Here is a 21,300-nt window from a genome sequence, read left to right on the forward strand (position 1 = left end):
TATGCATGTCCTCTCATTGATTTTCTTATTTAATGTTTTAATTTTAACATAATTCAATTCAGTCAAATGTAATATACTTTGAATTAAATCAATGTTATTCATTGTTTTTCAAGATAAAGCAAATGAAATAATAAAATACACATGAAATATTATAAAGATAATTAAAGTATAGAAATTTAATCCTATAAAATGCAACATATTAATATTCGCAGTTGCTCTCATATTCACCAAAATACCTAAATCACAAGTTGTAAATCAATGTCTTAAAATCTAGGATCAATATTACAATATTTTGTAAAAACTACATATCAATAATATCTAAAAGCAATAACCAAATATTGTAGCATTGTAAATTTGTCATTCGGTAAGCAGTGATAGCAAAAAAAGGTCAGGAATTTTTCTTTTATAAAAAGTGGTAGATGAGAAGAAACTTTTAAACTATTGGACAGGACATAATGAACCATCATTAGATACTAATATTAGGTGTTATTGTAAAAAAAAAATAATCCTTAGGTTAGGTGTTAAGGGGTTTTCTTTGGCATGTGCTGAAAGAAAAATGTTTAGAGATTTTTTTTATAAAAAATTTATATCTATTATTTTTATATTTTCTTTTAAACTCAGCCTTAGTCAGGATATCCTCGAGTTGGGTTATAGTCTGTATATCACTGATTTAAAATTAATTGAAATTAACGTTGTCAATTTTTGTTGTTGTTGATAACTAGTAACTACAACTACTGTTAGTGGAGATTCTTTTCTTTCAACATTACTTGTGGAATTATTTTTAATTGATCTTATATAAAATATATTATTTTTTCATTAACAGTGTTAAAACTATTTTTCAATCAATATTATCTAAGCGGGTATTTTGGATGAGATTCGAAATCTAATTCTTTGTGACCAAATTTTTTTTAACCACTTTGCATTATTTGATTTTTATTATATTTATTATTATTAATAATATGAATATAATCTATACTTATATATAAAGGGGATTCCTCTTCTAACTGCAATATAATATTATTTCAATTTTATTTCATTATTTTAAAAATTTAAAAATATATTATTTCATTTTTTTAACAGTTTTAAATGTATAACAGAAATATATAACAGAAGAGATAACATTATTTTTAAAAATCAAAATTAAATATATCTTTTTCTCTCATCATTTTCTCCCATTATTTTCTCTCATCAAACGATCTTTTCGTTTTCATATTCAAATTCATATTCAAAATATGAGAAGTCATTCTTACGTTCCACGACCACGAACCCAGGAACCCAACCAGTAAGTGTTGTCTTTCAATTATAAAATAGAAGATGAAATTGCAAATAGAAGATGATATTGCAATTTATGAATTTACTTTTATTTTTTATTTATTGATAATAATATTATTCTTATTGTGCTAATACATAAAACATTGAAAGGGAAAGAACGTACCGCTGCAATTGTCAGGTTGAGTGCCATGGCGGTAATGGATTCCGACTCAACGTTGAGTGTGGAACGGATGACCGTAGTAACGAAGTCGGCGATTTTGATTGACTCACCGCAGACATAGGCAAGGAGAGATTGTTCGATGGGCCACCGGTGTAGAATTGTGGGAGAGTGGATTCATAATGGTAGTTGATTTTCAATTACAAGGATTCCATTTAGAAACTGTTGCCACTGTAAAATCCTTCAGGTTTTAAAATTTTCAAACTTTTTAAATTTGAAACTTTTCAAAATTTTAAATTTTAAATTTTAAATTTTAAATTTTCAAAATTTTTAAATTTTAAATTTGCGAAATTTTTAAATTTCAAAAAATTTCAATTTTTCAAAATTTCAAACCCTAAAGTAAAACACTTCAAAAAAATTTAAAATTTAAATTTTAAAAATTCTTAAATTTTCAAAAATTTTAAATTTTTTAAACCCAAAAAATCTTTAAATTTTAAAATTTCGAAATTTTCATATTTCAGAATTTTCAAATTTTCAAATTTCGAAATTTTGAATTTTAAATTTTTTTAAATTTTCAAATTTTAAAATTTAAATATAAACTGAAGGCTTTATAAACCCATCAAATATCTTTTTCGTTTTCTATTTTCTTATTCAAAATATTAGTCGTAATTTTGTTTCAAGAACCACGAAATCAAATCAACCAGTAAGTAGTGTTTTTCAATGGCTTCTACACAGTTGACTCTTGCAAATTCGTAAGTATGTATATAATTATTGTTTTGTGTTTCTTATAATAATTACCAAAACCATTCCATTAACAAGATTCTCCATTTTTTGTTTCGTGAACATTTATAACTCTCTCAAATTAATCTTTTGGTCTCATTACCTTTTCTCTCTCTTATTTTCTCTCTATTCTTTGTATCTCTTTTCTTCCTTAATCTCTTTTAATTTTATTATATGCGATTGAAGAACTTTCACGCGTTATGGCCTGGGATTTGCAAGTTATTGTGGGATGCACCATTGCCCTAGCCACCACTATGGACAACCCGAATCTCATTCTTTCTCAAGGTTTTTGTGCTGAACAAGATGACCTACTTTGTGATTTTCGGAAATTCTCATAAACCAAAACGGTGCTTAATGAATTGGAAGAGATTTACAAACCTTTCTACCCTCATGTTCATAACAACCCTCATCCCATCATTTCATGTTTCCAACCTATCCCTCATAAAAATGTCAAAGAACTCAAACTATCAAATTGCACGACACGGAAGCATCTAAATGCAGAAGAAGGTAAGTCATTCATCCAACTGAAATTGAAAATTGATGGTACATGTATAATTTTGTTTTGTTACATTAAAAGTCAACCTGTTATGTAATATCATCAAGAATGAGGGTGGTGAAGCATATGACCGCGGCAGACACAAAAAGGGTAGTTTTGAATTTAAATTTTGGGCGATTTTGGTATTCACTCTCTTATCTCCCCAGAGTCAACTTTTCCTATCCATGTTACAAAGACTCATGGGAATGTGGAAAAATCATAAACCAATGAATGGTGACACTTTACTCCAGATGATGACGTTTGTGTTTTGGGATTATTATTTTACAATCACATGGTGATGAGTGTGCATTTGTCCATTGGAAATAATGAAGAAGATGAGAAGACCAAACTTTTGGTTAAATGGAACAGTAATATTGAAAGAGAGGGTGAAAAAGGTGAATGATGTTTGCTCTGAATTGTTTTGTATTTTATTTTCACTTTTACTAATAATGTGTAAATAATAATATTATTTATTCAATTTTACTATTAAACATAATTATATAAAAATAAAAAATGCGGATACACAGGCACGTGAGTGCCTGTGTTCCCGCTAGTATTAATAATATGAATATAATCTATACCTATATAAAGGGGATTTCTCTATAAATTACCATTTTATTTTATTCCAATTTTATCCTTATATACTTATTTTTTATTTTATTATTTTAAAAATATATGAGAAGAGATATTTGTCATTTTGTGACATCTTTAATTTTAGATTTTAAATTTTAGATTTTAGATTTTAGATTTTAAATTTTAGATTTTAAATTTTAAATTTTAAATTGTAATATTGAATTTTAAATTTTAAATTTCAAAATAAAAACAATGTAAATTTAACTCAAAAAATGAATCTCAAATGCATTATGGGAGTCACAACATGCTCTATTGCTTACACGTGACACAACTCTGATTTTAAAATCCACTTCCCTCTTTTTATTACGTCTTTCGTTTCTCTCTCTTTCATTTATTTTGACGCTGTGTTTTTTATTTTTTACATTTCATTACATTTTTTTTTTCGTTTCTCTCTTTCATTTACTTGGATACTATGATGATGTGTGTCATATGTCTCTCACATTTGATCCTCTCTCATTTCATTTGGGCTATGCTTTCAGAAATTTATTACGTCTTTCGTTTCTCTCTCTTTCATTTCATTTGATCCTCTCTCATAATCATTTCGTTTCTCTCTTATTATTTATTATTTATTATTTATTATTTAGTATTTATTATTTATTATTTAATATTTAGTATTTATTATTTAGCATTTATTATTTAGCATTTAGCATTTAGCATTTAGCATTTAGCATTTATTATTTAGCATTTAGCATTTAGCATTTAGCATTTAGCATTTATTATTTATTATTTATTATTTAGTATTTAGTATTTATTATTTATTATTTAGCATTTAGCATTTATTATTTATTATTTAGTATTTAGTATTTATTATTTATTATTTAGCATTTAGCATTTAGCATTTAACATTTAGCATTTAGCATTTATTATTTAGCATTTAGCATTTAGCATTTATTATTTATTATTTAGCATTTAGTATCTATTTTCTATTATCTATTTATCTATTTATATAATTATCTATTTATATAATTATCTAATTATCTAATTATCTATTTATCATATTATTTAATTATCTATTATATATTATATATTATCTAATTATAGTTGACTTATTTAAATGGTTGACAATTTGAATATAGTATTGTTACGACAAAAATATGTCAACTACAGCATCAACGGCTTCATATGTCATGTTTATTATTAATTTTTCATGCTTATCATTTTTTAGTACATGTTAAGTGTTTTTCTTAATCCTTTACTTATTTGTTTTCTTATTTTTCTTTCACTTTTAATTTCTAAGTTAATTACGGTTGACTTATTTAAATGGTTGACAATTTGAATATAATATTGTTACGACCAAAATATGCCAGCTACCGCTACAGTTGCTTTTCTCATGAATTCTGTTTTTATACGTTATATCTAATAATATGATAGGAGGATGTAGTACAATTTATTTTTGATCAGTACTTATTTTATTTTTTATGTACATTATTTTTTACAACTCTTTTGGTTATACATGCATTATGTACCTAACTGTTGAGTATATATCAATATTATTCTCAACAAAAGAAGATGAAACCTACATCATTTAATAAATTTATGTATTCCAATTTCTTGCACATGCATATTGTATGTATGTTTTGTAATGTTGTTTTTTGGGTCGAAGTCATTATCATTTTAGTAGTTTTTTTTTAATGTTATGTTTCTCATTATCAATTTTCTTTAAAATTCTCAACTTCATTATTCCAAAAAATGTATTAAATGGAACAAATACATATACAACATTGTATTGACAAGTGTCATGTTTATTGATACATGTGTGCATTAAATACTTATAGAAGCAACTAAGTAACTACTTTATTTTTTCTTTTTAGCATACATTGTGGTCGTTCTCTATTACTTATACATTGTTCTCAACATATTCATTTTTGTTTTTGGTCAATTTTATATATTCCTAGATTATTTATTTATGTAATTATCTAGTTATCTTTTTATCTATTGTCTATTATCTATTATTTATTGTTCACATAGCCCTTTCGGTCTTATTTTTCTTGTACTTTTACTTTATAAGTTAATTACAATTGGCTTATTTAAATGGTTGAAAATTTGAAGATAACATTATTACGAAAAAATATGCCAAATACAGCATCAACTGCTTCACATCTCATGTTTATTATTATTTTTTATGCTTATCATTTTATGTACATGTTAAGTGTTTTTCTTAATCCTTTACTCATTTGTTTTCTTAATTTTCTTTCACTTTTAATTTCTAAGTTAAATACGGTTTACTTATTTAAATGATTGACAATTCGAATATAATATGGTTACGAAAAAAATATGCCAACTACAACTTCAGCTGCTTTTCTCATGAATTCTGTTTTTATATGTTATATCTAATAATATGATGGGATGCAGTCCAATTTATTTTTGATCAGTTTAGTTGTATTCATTTTATTTTTTTATGTACATTTTTTTTACAACTTGTTTTGTTATACATGCATTACTTACCTAACTATTGAGTATATTTCAATATTATGCTAACAAAAGAAGATGAAACCTACATCATTTAATAAATTTATGTATTCCAATTTCTTGCACATGCATGTTGTATGTATCTTCTGTAATGTTGATTTTTGGGTCGAATTCATTATCATTTTAATAGTTTTTTTTATGTTATGTTTCTCATTGTCAATTTTCTTTAAAATTATAAATTTCGTTATTCCAATAAATGTATTAAATGGAACAAATACTTATACAACATTGTATTGACAAGTGTAATGTTTATTGATACATGTGTGCATTAAATACCTATAGGAGCAAATAAGTCATTACTTTATTTTTTTCTTTTGGGCATACATTGTGGTCGTCGTTCTCTATGACTTAACACGGTTCTCAACATATTCATTTTTGTTTTTTGTCAATTTTATGTATTCCTAAATTATTTAGTAATAATTATCTAATTATCTATTTATGTAATTATCTATTTATCTATTTATCTATTATCTATTATTTATTGTTCGCATAGACCGTCCGATTTTAATTTTCTTTCACTTTTACTTGCTAAGTTACTTACGGTTGACTTATTTAAATGGTTGACAATTCAAATATAATATTGTTACGAAAAAAATATGTCAACTACAACTTCAACTGTTTTTCTCATGAATTCTGTTTTTTATACGTTTTATCTAATAATCTTATAGGATGCAGTGCAATTTAATTTTGATCAGTTTAGTTGTTTCGATTTTATTTTTTAATGTACATTATTTTTTACAACTTTTTTGGTTATACATGCATTATTTACCGAATTGTTGAGTATATATCGATATTATGCTTAACAAAAGAAGATGAAAGTTACTTTATTTTTTTCTTTTTGGCATACATTGTGGTCGTCGTTCTCTATGAATTATACACGGTTCTCAATATATTCATTTTTGTTTTTGGTCAATTTTATGTATTCCTAAATTATTTATCTAATTATCTAATTATGCATGTTGTATGTATGTTCTGTAATGTTGATTTTTGGGTAGAAGTCATTATCATTTTAGTAGTTTTTTTTGTTAGGTTTCTCATTGTCAATTTTTTTTTTAAATTATAAATTTCATTATTCCAATAAATGTATTAAATGGAATAAATACATATATAACATTGTATTGACAAGTGTCATATTTATTGATACACGTGTGCATTAAATACCTATAGGAGCAAATAAGTCACTACTTTATTTTTTTTCTTTTTGACATACATTTTGGTCGTCGTTCTCTATTACTTAGACATTGTGGTCAATCTTATGTATTTGTTAGATTATTTAGTAATAATTATCTTTTTATCTATTTATCTAATTATCTATTAACTATTATCTAATTACTATTTATATAATTATCTAAATAACTATTTATATATTTATCTATTTATCAATTTATTTATTATCTATTATCTATTATTTATTGTTCACATAGTCTGTCCGGTTTTATTTTTCTTGCACTTTTACTTTCTAAGTTAATTACAGTTGGCTTATTTAAATGGTTGACAATTTGAATATAATATTGTTACAACAAAAATTTGTCAACTACAACATCAACTGCTTCACATCTCATGTTTATTATTATTTTTTCATGCTTAGCATTTTTATGTACATGTTAAGTATTTTTCTTAATCCTTTACTCATTTGTTTTCTTAATTTTCTTTCACTTTTAATTTCTAAGTTAATTATGGTTGACTTATTTAAATGGTTGACGATTCGAATATAATATTGATACAACAAAAATATGCCAACTACATCTTCAACTGCTTTCTCATGAAATCTGTTTTTATACGTTATATCTAATAATATGATAGGATGCAGTACGATTTATTTTTGATCAGTTGAATTGTATTCATTTTATTTTTCTATCTACATTATATTTTACAACTTTTTTGGTTATATATGCATTATATACCTAACTGTTGAGTATATTTCAATATTATGCTCAACAAAAGAAGAGTGAAGCTACATCATTTAATAGATTTATGTATTCCAATTTCTTGCACATGCATGTTGTATGTATGTGCTGTAATTTTGTTTTTTGGGTAAAATTCATTATCATTTTAGTAGTTTTTTTTATGTTATGTTTCTCATTGTCAATTTTCTTTAAAATTTTCAACTTCATTATTCCAATAAATGTATTAAATGGAACAAATACATATACAACATTGTATTGAGAAGTGTCATGTTTATTGATACATGTGTGTATTAAATACCTATAAGAGTAATTAAGTCCCTACTCTATTTTTTCCTTTATGGTATATGTTGTGGTCGTAGTTCTCTATTACTTAAACATTGTGGTGAGATTTATGTATTTCTTAGATTATTTAGTAATAATTATCTCTTTATATCTTTATCTATTTATCTAATTATCTAATTATCTATTTATATATTTATCTATTTATCTAATTATCTAATTAACTATTTATATATTTATCTAATTATCTATTTATCTTTTTATGCATTTATCTATTATCTATTATTTATTGTTCACATAGTCGTTCTGTCTTATTTTACTTGCACTTTTACTTTCTAAGTTAATTATAGTTGGTTTATTTAAATGATTGACAATTTGAATATAATATTGTTACGATAAAAATATGCCAACTACAACATCAACTGTTTCACATCTCATGTTTATTATTATTTTTTCATGCTTATCATTTTTATGTACATGTTAAGTATTTTTCATAATCCTTTACTCATTTGTTTTCTTAATTTTCTTTCATTTTTAATTTCTAAGTTAATTACAGTTGACTTATTTAAATGGTCGACGATTTGAATATAATATTGTTACAACAAAAATATGTCAACTACAACATCAACTGCTTCACATCTCACGTTTATTATTATTTTTTCATGCTTATCATTTTTATGTACATGTTAAGTATTTTTCTTAATCATTTACTCATTTGTTTTCTTAATTTTCTTTCACTTTTAATTTCTAAGTTAATTACGGTTGACTTATTTAAATGGTTGACGATTCAAATATAATATTGTTACAAGAAAAATATGTCAACTACATCTTCAACTGCTTTCTCATGAAATCTGTTTTTATACGTTATATCTAATAATATGATAGGATGCAGTAAGATTTATTTTTGATCAGTTGAATTGTATTCATTTTATTTTTCTATCTCATTATATTTTACAACTTTTTTGGTTATATATGCATTATATACCTAACTGTTGAGTATATTTCAATATTATGCTTAACAAAAGAAGAGTGAAGCTACATCATTTAATAGATTTATGTATTCCAATTTCTTCCACATGCATGTTGTATGTATGTTTTGTAATGTTGTTTTTTTGGGTAGAAGTCATTATCATTTTAGTAGTTTGTTTTATGTTATATTTCTCATTGTCAATTTTCTTTAAAATTTTTAACTTCATTATTCCAATAAATGTATTAAATGGAACAAATACATATATAACATTGCATTGAGAAGTGTCATGTTTATTATTACACATGTGCATTAAATATCTATAAGAGCAATTAAGTCACTAGTTTATTTTTTTATTTTTGACATACATTGTGGTCGTCATTCTCTATTACTTAGACATTGTGGTCAATCTTATGTATTTCTTAGATTATTTAGTAATAATTATCTTTTTTATCTTTTTATCTAATTTTCTAATTATCTATTTATATACTTATTTATTTATCTAATTATCTATTAACTATTATCTAATTATCTATTTATATATTTATCTATTTATCTAAATAACTATTTATATATTTATCTATTTATCAATTTATTTATTATCTATTATCTATTATCTATTATTTATTGTTCACATAGTCTGTCCGGTCTTATTTTTCTTGCACTTTTACTTTATAAGTTAATTACAGTTGGCTTATTTAAATGGTTGAAAATTTGAATATAATATTGTTGCGATACAATTATGCCAACTATAACATCAACTGCTTCACATCTCATGTTTACTATTATTTTTTCATGCTTATCAATTTTATGTATATGCTATGTATTTTTCTTAATCCTTTACTCATTTGTTTTCTTAATTTTCTTTCACTTTTAATTTCTAAGTTAATTACGGTTGATTTATTTAAATGGTTGACGATTTGAATATAATATTACTACAACAAAAATATGCCAACTACAACTTCAACTGCTTTCTTATGAAATTTGTTTTTATACGTTATATCTAATATTCTGATAGGATGCAGTACGATTTATTTTTGATCAGTTAAATTGTATTCATTTTATTTTTCTATCTACATTATATTTTGCAACTTTTTTGGTTATATATGCATTATATACCTAACTATTGAGTATATTTTAATATTATGCTCAACAAAAGAAGAGTGAAGCTACATCATTTAATAGATTTATATATTCCAATTTCTTGCACATGCATGTTCTGTAATGTTGTTTTTTGGGTAAAAGTCATTATCATTTTAGTAGTTTTTTTTTATGTTATGTTTCTCATTGTCAAATTTCTTTAAAATTTTCAACTTCATTATTTCAATAAATGTATTAAATGTAACAAATACATATACAACATTGTATTGACAAGTGTCATGTTTATTGATACATGTGTGCATTAAATACCTATAAGAGCAATTAAGTCACTACTTTATTTTTTTTTATTTTTGGCATACATTGTGGTCAGTTTTATGTATTTCTTAGATTATTTAGTAATAATTATCTCTTTATCTCTTTATCTAATTATCTAATTATGTAATTAACTATTTATATGTTTATCTTTTTATCTAATTATCTGATTATCTATTTATTTAATTTATCTATTTATTTATTATCTATTATCTATTATTTATTAATCACATATTTTGTCCGGTTTTATTTTTCTTGCACTTTTACTTTCTAAGTTAATTACAGTTGGCTTATTTAAATGGTTGACAATTTGAATATAATATTGTTACGATAAAAATATGTGAACTACAACATCAACTACTTCACATCTAATGTTTATTATTATTTTTTCATGCTTATCATTTTTATGTACATGTTAAGTATTTTTCTTAATCCTTTACTCATTTGTTTTCTTAATTTTCTTTCACTTTTAATTTATGAGTTAATTATGGCTTACTGTTTTAAATGGTTGAGAATTCGAATATAATATTGTTATGACAAAAATATGCTAACTACAGCTTCAACTACTTTTCTCATGAATTCTTTTTTTATATGTTATATCTAATAATCTGATAGGATGTAGTACAATTTATTTTTGACCAGTTTAGTTGTATTCATTTTATTTTTTTATGTACATTATTTTTTAGAACTTATTTGGTTATATGTGCATTATATACCTAACTGTTGATTATATTTCAATATTATACTCAACAAAAGAAGATGGAAGCTACATCATTTAATAGATTTATGTATTCCAATTTCTTGCACGTGCATGTTGTATGTATGTTCTGTAATGTTGTTTTTTTGGGTAGAAGTCATTATCATTTTAATAGTTTTTTTTTATGTTATGTTTCTCATTGTCAGTTTTCTTTAAAAATTTTAACTTCATTATTCCAATAAATGTATTAAATGGAAGAAATACATATACAACATTGTATTGACAAGTGTCATGTTTATTGATGCATGTGTGCATTAAATACCTTTAAGAGCAATTAAGTCACTACTTTGTTTTTTTCTTTTTGGCATACATTGTGGTCATAGTTCTCTATTACTTATACATTGTGGTCAGATATATGTATTTCTTATATTATTTAGAAATAATTATCTTTTTATCTATTTATGTAATTATGTAATTATGTAATTATCTGTTTATCTATTTATATAATTATCTAATTAACTATTTTTCTATTTATCTATTATCTATTATTTATTATCTAATTATCTATTTATATATTTATCTATTTCTCTAATTATCTAATTAACTATTTCTATATTTATATATTTATCTTATTATCTATTTATCTATTATCTATTATCTATTATTTATTGTTCACATAGTCTCTTCGATCTTATTTTTATTGTACTTTTACTTTCTAAGTTAATTCCAATTGACTTATTTAAATGGTTGAGAATTTGAATATAATATTGTTACGACAAAAATATGTCAACTATAACATCAACTGCTTCACATCTCATGTTTATTATTATTTTTTCATGCTTATCATTTTTATGTACATTTTAAGTATTTTTCTTAATCATTTACTCATTTGTTTTCTTAATTCTCTTTCACTTTTAATTTCTAAGTTAATTACGGCTTATTTATTTAAATGGTTGACAATTCGAATATAATATTGTTACGATAAAAATATGCTAACTACAGCTTCACCTACTTTTCTCATGAATTCTTTTTTTATACGTTATATCTAATAATCTGATAGGATGCAGTAGGATTTATTTTTGATCAGTTTAGTTGTATTCATTTTATTTTTTTATGTACATTTACAACTTGTTTGGTTATATATGCATTATATACCTAACTGTTGAGTATATTTCAATATTATGCTTAAAAAAAGAAGATGAGAGCTACATCATTTAATATATTTATGTATTCCACTTTTCTTGCACATGCATGTTGTATGTATGTTCTGTAATATTATTTATTTTGTTAAATTTCAGTTTACTAAATATCTTTTTATAATGCTACAATAAAAATAGAAATGAGTAGAGAACAAACACAATCATACCTATGAAATTTTACACAATCATACCTATGAAATTTTATTGGTATGTATATTTCTGAAGAAATAATGTACATCTAACTTAGTTTAATTTAGAGTATAATGAGGAATGAGAAAATTTTTACTTATATTAACCATTTAATAGCATTTAATGTTTCTCTCTCAAAGGTTTTATGTTGAATGATGTTGGAAGAATTGATTTCTTTGAAAAGTGTAAATAAAAATTTGATATCCTTTTATTTTCAATCATTTGCTTTTATGAACAATTCATGTATGGAATAAAATCTGGAAAATTCATATAATTAGGAGTGACAATATAGGTTGGTCCATTATGCATAGGCCTGCCCTATGTTTAGTTTGCAAAATATTGGTCGGGTTGGTCCACCTCGTATAAGGGGTGTAGACTCATTTCACTACTCTGTCCTGCATAAGAGGTAGCTTGCACACTTGTGGACCAACCCATATAAGGAAAATACTTTTTTTTAATTAAAATTTAATTATAAAAAATACTTTTGTTGCTGAAAAATTAAAATTTTATCATTATTTTAATTCATTTGATTAAGATAAAAAAAATATAAAGGCATTCAAGTACGAGGGTTGTTATAAGGTTTTGATTAAAAATAATTAAAGTTTTGTTTTGTATATATTTTCCTTCTATATGTATATGAATGTATGAGAGTATCTTATCCAAGTTTTGCTACAAAATATTTTAATGAAGTCTCTTCTTTATATTATTTTTTTAATAACAACTTTTAAATATAAAACTTTACTTAAAACTAAATTCACTCTTATTTTCAATATTAATTTCTTTAGATGATTAAAATAAAACATACTTTTTTTTTGTACATTAAATTTATTTATTTTTAAATAAAATAAAGGTCACATTGTAATAATAACACGTGAATGAGATATGATTTTTTTATAGAAAAAATAAAAGAAATATTATTTTTTATTTATACGAGCCAACCCACTCTGCTCCTATGTTGGCTCGCGCGGGTTGTTGGTTATGTGCGGCGGGCCTAAGCGGATCAACGGGCTAGATTAATGAACCCGCCCCACGCTTTTAATAGCGAACCGTGGGTTGGCCCGTTTGACCAGTCCCCCATTGCCACCCCTATATAACAGTAAAAATAATTTGACTATATTTTGAGGGTCAATTGTGGGTTTTCGCTGGAATCTCAGTACTAGTGAGTCGTTATTCCGTGAATATGGTCGAGATTGAGTGAAGTCTCTTGGGACCGAACTATCAAGTCTTTAGCAGTCGTATTACCAGGTCTTCGAGGGGTGATCTCCCAAGTCTCCCTGGAATTGATTTACTTAATTCACTCATCGTCCATCTAATGATGACAAAAGGGACGTGGGTTGTGCGATCCGGCCCACTGGTCGATAACATAAGACACGGGGTAGACTGACTATTGAACTCGCTAAGGTCTGTCTCGCATAACCCACAACTAGTGCGGACCAGAGACAAAGCGGGTTGGCCTGTAGAACCCGCGCAGGTTAACCCTAAAAAACACACACACACACACACAACCAAACCACATTTCTCTCCTTACGGTCCTTGTTTCCCGCCACGACTCTTCTTCTTTTCATGACCGACCAACCCTTCCTCCATCAGGAAGCCTCTTCTGCCACACCACATGTCAGCCGCAATCCGATCTACCACCACCAGAAACGAAGCTTGTTGTCCCTTTGCCTTCCTAGACTCTTTACTGCTTGTGCCTTCCTGGACTTCTTTTATTTTCAACTTGTTTAAATGCTCCTCTGTGTTCCCAATTTGTTATTTGTAGGTAGTCAAAATAATACATTTTTTTAGCAGATTATGCGAGTTGGACCAATAGGGGTTGACGACTTAAAAAAGGTAACTCGTCCTGCCTAAATGATGACAGGTTGATGGGTCAATCCTTCAAGTATGATCTGTTTTATCATCACTAATTTCCAATATCCTTTTATGAGTTGCAAGACCTCAACTAGTATCAACTTTTGATAAATGTGATACAAATTTCAACAAAAGGTTTCTTATTATTAATAAAATTTTAAAATTTTCAAAATAATTTTTTATATGCCAAGTCCATGAACGAACACTTATGTAATATGGATCAAAACAAACGGGTCCTTATTATATTTGTTTTTATTTAAAATGGAAATATAATGATCATAACTTTACCTATAAATTATTTAAAAGACAATTTAATCATATTATATTTTATTTGAACACCCTGAAGTGTCCTATTTTAATTTATTTATTCTTTGTTGATAAAAACAAAATATTATATTTCCAAACATAGTCGGGACCATAGAGTTTGAAAGTGGGAATATGAGAATTAGGACAAGATCATAAACACTTATGATATGCATGAACTCTCCGAGGATATACAAATTTAAAGAGAGAGAAATAGACAAATTTTATTAATACTTGGGACTCAAAAAAAAAACATATGATTTGGTTGATCATCCAGAATTTTGACATGCATGTGAAATGCATGATTCTCATGTCGTGAAATTTAAGAGAAAAATGTTTTATTAACATCCTCTGTCACTGACACAGACTTGACACCTCTTGTGTGACATTATTTGATGTTGTAGACGTAACATTTGGTGAGGATGTGACATTGGCTCTATATTATAATATATGACTCGTAGCACACGCAAAACTGGTTACCCGTGTGTGTAAGTGGTTACTTATGTGACGTTTATGACCACCCACTCTTCATGAAAAAATATTCAATTTTTTTTAATAAGAACCATATATTACATCGGTTAGATGGCTTAACCGGTGTAATAACCCTACCAGAACTACCCAGCCACAGGTTCCTCCACATATACTGGCTCACGCAAAACTAGTTATCCGTGTGTCTGTAAGTGGTTACCTATGTGACATTTATGGTCACCCTCTCTTCATGAAAAAAAAAATCATTTTTTTAATAAAAACCATATATTAAATCGGTTAGATGGCTTAACCGATGTAAAATTCATATATTACATCGGTTAGATAGCTTAACCGATGTAATAACCCTACCAGAGTTGGTTACCCAGCCACAGGTTCTGGCACACGCAAAACTGGTTACCCGTGTCTGTAAGTGGTTACTGTACCGACTAGTCCCCGGGCGTTGGCTAACCACCGGTAATGTTGGTGCCACATAAGCGGGTCCCACGAGCAGCGCGGGCCAATACCTCGCAAAACACGTGCGCCAAGGAGCCAAGAGTGGTCAGACATTAGTCATCAGGATGCACCGACTTGCCACTAAACAGTGTGGAGAGGTCGGACATCGGAAACCCAAACAATAGAGATGGGCCACGAGAAGTGGATCCCAGATCACACACCAGTTATCAGTAAGGGAGAAACCTAGATCACGAGCACCCATGCATGTAGAGTGGACAACGCATTCAGGCGTGACACAAAGTATAAAAGCCACTGGAAGGATATGGGCAGCAAGGGCCACGATCAGGGGTGAGTTGCATGCATGACATGAACAGCTAGGGCTCTCAGAGGCGGGTGACCCCAGAGATCAGGTGTACGAGGAGGCATCCAGGTGGTCATTCCGTCAGAGGTTGCACTCCAGTTAGGGACCCCACGCGCTAGGTTATCCTAAGAGTAAGGTAACGACAGTGCTGGGCTCGCCCATCAGAAAGGCCCATTTCAGGTAAACAGGAAACCCTAGTTTTCAGTCTATAAATAGCAACTTAACAAACTTGGCGAGGGAGAACTCTCTTGCGCCGTTACACACACACAAGAGCAAGAGTATACAGTTTTTGGTGTTTCCTAGCTCTAGTACTGACTTAAGCGTCGGAGTGCAAACGACCGCTAGGGCGCCCATTGTCTTTGTGTTTTCAAGTGTTCATCACGGGGACAACATACACGAACGCAAAGACTCTGGATGTGAGCGTGACGTAGACGTACGAAGACGTTTCGAGTCAACTGGCAGGAACAGTTACCTATGTGACATTTATGACTTACTCACTCACTATGAAAAAAAATATAAGAACCGATGTAATATATATTTTTTTTTATCTTATTTCGCACTGCTCATTCGCATACAATCTCACTTTGTCACATCATTATCGCGTCTGCAGCGTCAAGTGTGTATCATATGTATAAGGTGTTAATATATCGTACTTAATTCAAGAAAGTAATTTGGACAATTATTCCTTAACATAAATACTATTACTAATTATATATTTAAGATTTAAATATATTTATACTGTAACACGTGAACTGCATGTGCGGGGGTGATTGACAATAACGGTATATATATAAAGAAACAGAGGTTTGGAAAGGAGAGAGAAATCAGTAATGGCTACCCAAAACCAAACACACTCTCATCCAGACACCACCATTGACCCAAACACCGGTTTCTGTTCTTCTTCTAGAACCTTCCACAGCCTCCGTCCAAACGTCCCACTCCCTCCGCTGTCTCAGCCGCTCTCCCTCGCCAATTACGCCCTTTCCCTCCTCCCCGCCACCGCCACAGATAAGTCCGCCCTCATCGACGCCACCACCGGCCGCCATCTCTCCTACTCCCTCTTCCTCCGCCAAGTAAAATCCCTCGCTTCCTCCATCCAATCCCTCACCCCTCTCTCTAAAGGCCACGTGGCGCTAATTCTCACCCCAACCTCCCTACGCGTCCCCGTACTTTACTTCTCTCTCCTCTCGCTTGGCGTCACAGTCGCACCTGCCAACCCGCTGAGTTCCCCATCCGAGTTAACTCACCTCATCCAACTAACAAAACCCGCCATTGCCTTTGCCACCTCCGCCGTCGCCACAAACGTCCCCACCCTCAAATTCGGCACCGTTCTCATCGACTCCCCTCTCTTCCTCTCTATGCTTGACGCCAACGGGGACTCACACTCACGCGCTCCCGGAGTCGAAGTGAGTCAGTCCGACTCCGCCGCAATTCTCTTCTCCTCGGGCACCACCGGGCGCGTGAAGGGCGTGTTGCTCTCGCACCGGAATCTCATCGCACTCATAGGCGGGTTCTGCCACCTGAGGAAAATCCTGCAAGATTCAGACAAAGCGGAGCCGCATCCCGTGTCACTGTTCACGCTGCCGCTGTTCCACGTGTTCGGGTTCGTCGTGCTGGTGAGGTCCATCGCTATGGGGGAGACGCTCGTTCTGATGCAGAGATTCGATTTCGAAGGGATGCTCAAAGCCGTGGAGAGGTATAAAATCTCAATGATTCCGGTGCCGCCGCCGCTCGTGGTGGCCCTCGCCAAGTCTGAGCTCGTAAACAAGTACGACCTCAGCTCGCTGCGGATGCTCGGTTGTGGCGGCGCGCCGCTGGGCGAGCAGGTCGTCGATGACTTCAAAGCCAAATTCCCCAACGTGGAAATTGCCCAGGTGAACAGTCTTAACCTTTTCACCATGCCACTCATATCAGAGCAATGGTTGGTTACCCTTTTCATAATCAGGTCCCACTTTTTGAGAAAGGCAAACCTGTCCCCGTCAAAAGGACAGTTGAGAAAATATATTGGTCTCCAATTTACACCATAATAAAATATTAATATTTGTAAGAAAAAATAAAAAATATCTTTAATAAAAATATAAGTAAAATATAAAATATTAAAATAATTTTTAAAATTAAAAAAAAATAAAAAAAATTAAAATATTAATATTTAATGGAATGTAAGATAGAGTAATGGATGTAAAAAAATCATTTTTCTATCTCGTAAATAATAAAATAGCTTACTTAAAGTTCCACAAATTTCTTCAAAAATATACCTTAGGTGAGGTTATGATATTTTCACTCCATCGAACATCTACATAAATATTAATATTTATAATAAAAATTAAAAAAAAAACTTCTTTAATAAAAATACAAATAAAATATAAAATGTTTTAAAATTAAAAAAATTTATAAATTTATATAAATAATTAAAATATTAATATTTATTAGAATTTTAGGTGTTTTCGGATAAACATTTTTGTCATAACTTATGTTAAGAACCAGGAGTAGTTTTTTAAGGACTTTTTTCAATACGAGACATGATTCTATGTAAGTTTCTTGATATAAGTTACAAATATTTTTTTTATATAACTCACGTGATAATTTGCATATCACAAAAACAAAACCATAATTACTCTATACAGTAATTTCACATGTTATCTATCTTGTTTAGATTTTTATATTTTAGTTTTTAATATTTTTGAACTAATTAAGTCATTTTCTTTTAAAATAAACGAATTTAATTTTCCCATGATTTTTGCTCCACCATGCCTAAAACCCTCAAAACATTACTTTTTATCCAAATATTTGAAAAATGATACCATAAATCTCAGAAGATTATTGTTATTATTATTACTATTTTAACCTAGAGCTATGGTCTGACTGAAAGTGGAGGAGGAGTAGCTAGAACATGGGGGCCTGAGGAGATCAAGCACCATGGTTCTGTGGGTCGACTATCAGAAAACATGGAGGCCAAGATAGTGGATCCTGTAACTGGAGAGGCATTACTTCCTTGCCAAAAGGGGGAACTGTGGATTCGAGGTCCAACAATCATGAAAGGTTATTTTGATATTTCCTTTTTTATTTGGTGAAAATGTGCTTTCAGATAAGCATTTTGCAACATCTTCGTATATATAAAATCCAATGTAATCTTGAGATAAGGCCTATTCATTTTCGTTGCATTATAGTAATAAGCAGTGAAGAAAAAGTTCATATCACTATAGACATCTACTCAACATTTTATGGTCTTGCTTGTGTAGTATGTTTCATTCATGGTGTGATGGGTATGGTGCCGGTGCAGGTTATGTAGGAGATGAGAAGGCGACAGCTGAAACATTGGATTCAGAGGGATGGCTGAAGACGGGCGATCTTTGTTATTTTGACTCTGATGGTTTCCTCTACATTGTAGATAGACTGAAGGAATTGATCAAATACAAAGCTTATCAGGTGAGATGTTAGTTCCACTAACATCTTTTTTTAATTTCCTTTTTTACTACTTTTACATTTTTCTTACTATTTTTTCAAGCCATTTCCAGGTTCCCCCTGCTGAATTGGAACACATACTTCACACCAATCCTGAAATTGCTGATGCTGCAGTAGTTCCGTATGGATCTAATCCTTTAATATTGTGTGTTCAGAAGCAGATTGGTTGTCTTCAATGGGAGTGATTTACAAATTTAAATTTGCTATCTCATTCTCAATTCTAGTTCCTACGGGAAAGTCACAGAGACCCAAGTTTCTCTTTTGACTTTAAACTGTCAGTTTATTATATCATTGGCTCCTTTAATGTGAGCAATTCAAAGTAAATAATCTCAGTTGCATCGGTGGATATTATATCAACAGTTAATTTTTTTATCATCGACTGAGATTACTCACTTTAACCTTGCTGAGCTTAGAGAAGACAAATCCAATCCAAAAGAAAAAAAGGGTGTTGTTAATGCGTGCAATTTCGCTTCCCTTATCATAAATGAATTGGTCTTGTTGTTACGAGGTTCACTAAGTCTGCTATTCTCTTTTTGGGAACAGGTACCCGGATGAAGAAGCAGGACAGATTCCTATGGCCTTTGTAGTAAGAAAAGCTGGAAGCAACATAACTGTAGATCAGATCATGAAGTTTGTGGCGAAGCAGGTTTGCTTCTGAAACCATTTGTGTTCTGTAATAAACACTCATAAAACCTAGATGTTCCTGTGAACAACTCTTAGTTTAGTTTGTGTTTTTCCTCTCCTCATATTGCTAAAGTATGGTTATTCATGCAGGTTTCTCCTTACAAGAAGATACGGCGTGTTTCTTTTGTCAATTCTATCCCAAAATCTCCTGCTGGCAAAATTTTGAGGAGAGAATTAGTTGATTATGCTCTATCCAGTGGTTCATCCAAATTGTGATCTAGAAAAGAAAAGCATGTAATGGCAGCACTTGACATATGCTACATTTTCTCTTTAGTAATTCTCTTGATGTTAACATATTTACTATTTCAAATACTTGAAAGATTATTAGGATTTATTGTTTTCAAGGGTTGGTTCTTGAAAGTTAACCATTATAACTTTGCAGTTCTCTAAATTCTCTACTTTGTGTTATTTCAGATAATTGTGAGCTGTTCAGATGCAATAAATGCAGGGAAGCACCTGGCCTGTTGTATACCATGTAATTATTCACCCCAGTCCACTACCGAGAATTTTAGTGGTTTTTAGGCTTGCCATGTGTTTCATTTGTATCCATTACCAAAAAATCAGCAATCATTCTATTCACACACATACACACCTCACACAAATTTAATCATCTTCCTTCATCCACCCCTTTTTATTTACCAAACTTTCTTCAACAAACATTTTCTTTACTTTGCTTATAGAGAGTTCTATAGATCTGAAAAATCTGCATCAATTTGATTGTCAGTGGTAAAAGATGAACACAAGGGTTTTACTTAATAAAAGTTCATCTGAAAATATGCATGTCCTCTCATTGATTTTCTTATTTAATGTTTTAATTTTAACATAATTCAATTCAGTCAAATGTAATACACTTTGAATTAAATCAATGTTATTCATTGTTTTTCAAGATAAAGCAAATGAACTAATAAAATACACATGAAATATTATAAAGATAATTAAAGTATAGAAATTTAATCCTATACAATACAACATATTAATATTGGCAGTTGCGTTCATATTCACCAAAATACATAAATCACAAGTTGTAAATCAATATCTTAAAAAAACTACGATCAATACTACAATATCTTGTAAAAACTACAGATCAATAATATCTAAAAGCAATAACCAAATATTGTAGCATCGTAAATTTGACTTTTGGTAAAGCAGTGATAGCAAAAAAAGGTCAGAAAATTTTCTTTTACAAAAAGTGGTAGATGAGAAGAAACTTTTAAACTATTG

At 29.2% G+C, this 21,300-nt stretch overlaps 1 protein-coding gene across 4 annotated transcripts; it reads left to right on the forward strand.

Annotated features, from left to right (window-relative positions):
* The first annotated feature begins 16,649 nt into the window (after window positions 1-16,649).
* Window positions 16,650-20,855, forward strand: LOC137820862 (4-coumarate--CoA ligase-like 9). Of its 4 annotated transcripts, none has more exons than XR_011082700.2 (7): window positions 16,650-17,807; window positions 18,783-18,972; window positions 19,214-19,359; window positions 19,449-19,516; window positions 19,939-20,041; window positions 20,170-20,352; window positions 20,494-20,855. XR_011082700.2 is itself a non-coding variant. In XM_068625156.2 (7 exons), the coding sequence occupies exons 1-6, from the start codon at window positions 16,764-16,766 to the stop codon at window positions 20,293-20,295; spliced, it is 1,677 nt and encodes a 558-aa protein (XP_068481257.1). In that variant the 5' UTR covers window positions 16,650-16,763; the 3' UTR covers window positions 20,296-20,313; window positions 20,494-20,855. The 4 variants fall into 4 exon arrangements, 2 of the variants coding, with proteins under 2 accessions (XP_068481257.1, XP_090150820.1); XM_068625156.2 differs by having other exon boundaries at window positions 20,170-20,313; XM_090294694.1 differs by having other exon boundaries at window positions 16,747-17,807; window positions 18,803-18,972; window positions 20,170-20,313.
* Window positions 20,856-21,300: the final 445 nt, after the last annotated feature.

This window comes from Phaseolus vulgaris, chromosome 9 (genome assembly GCF_051622355.1).
Source record: "Phaseolus vulgaris cultivar YP4 chromosome 9, ASM5162235v1, whole genome shotgun sequence".
NCBI lineage: Eukaryota > Viridiplantae > Streptophyta > Magnoliopsida > Fabales > Fabaceae > Phaseolus > Phaseolus vulgaris.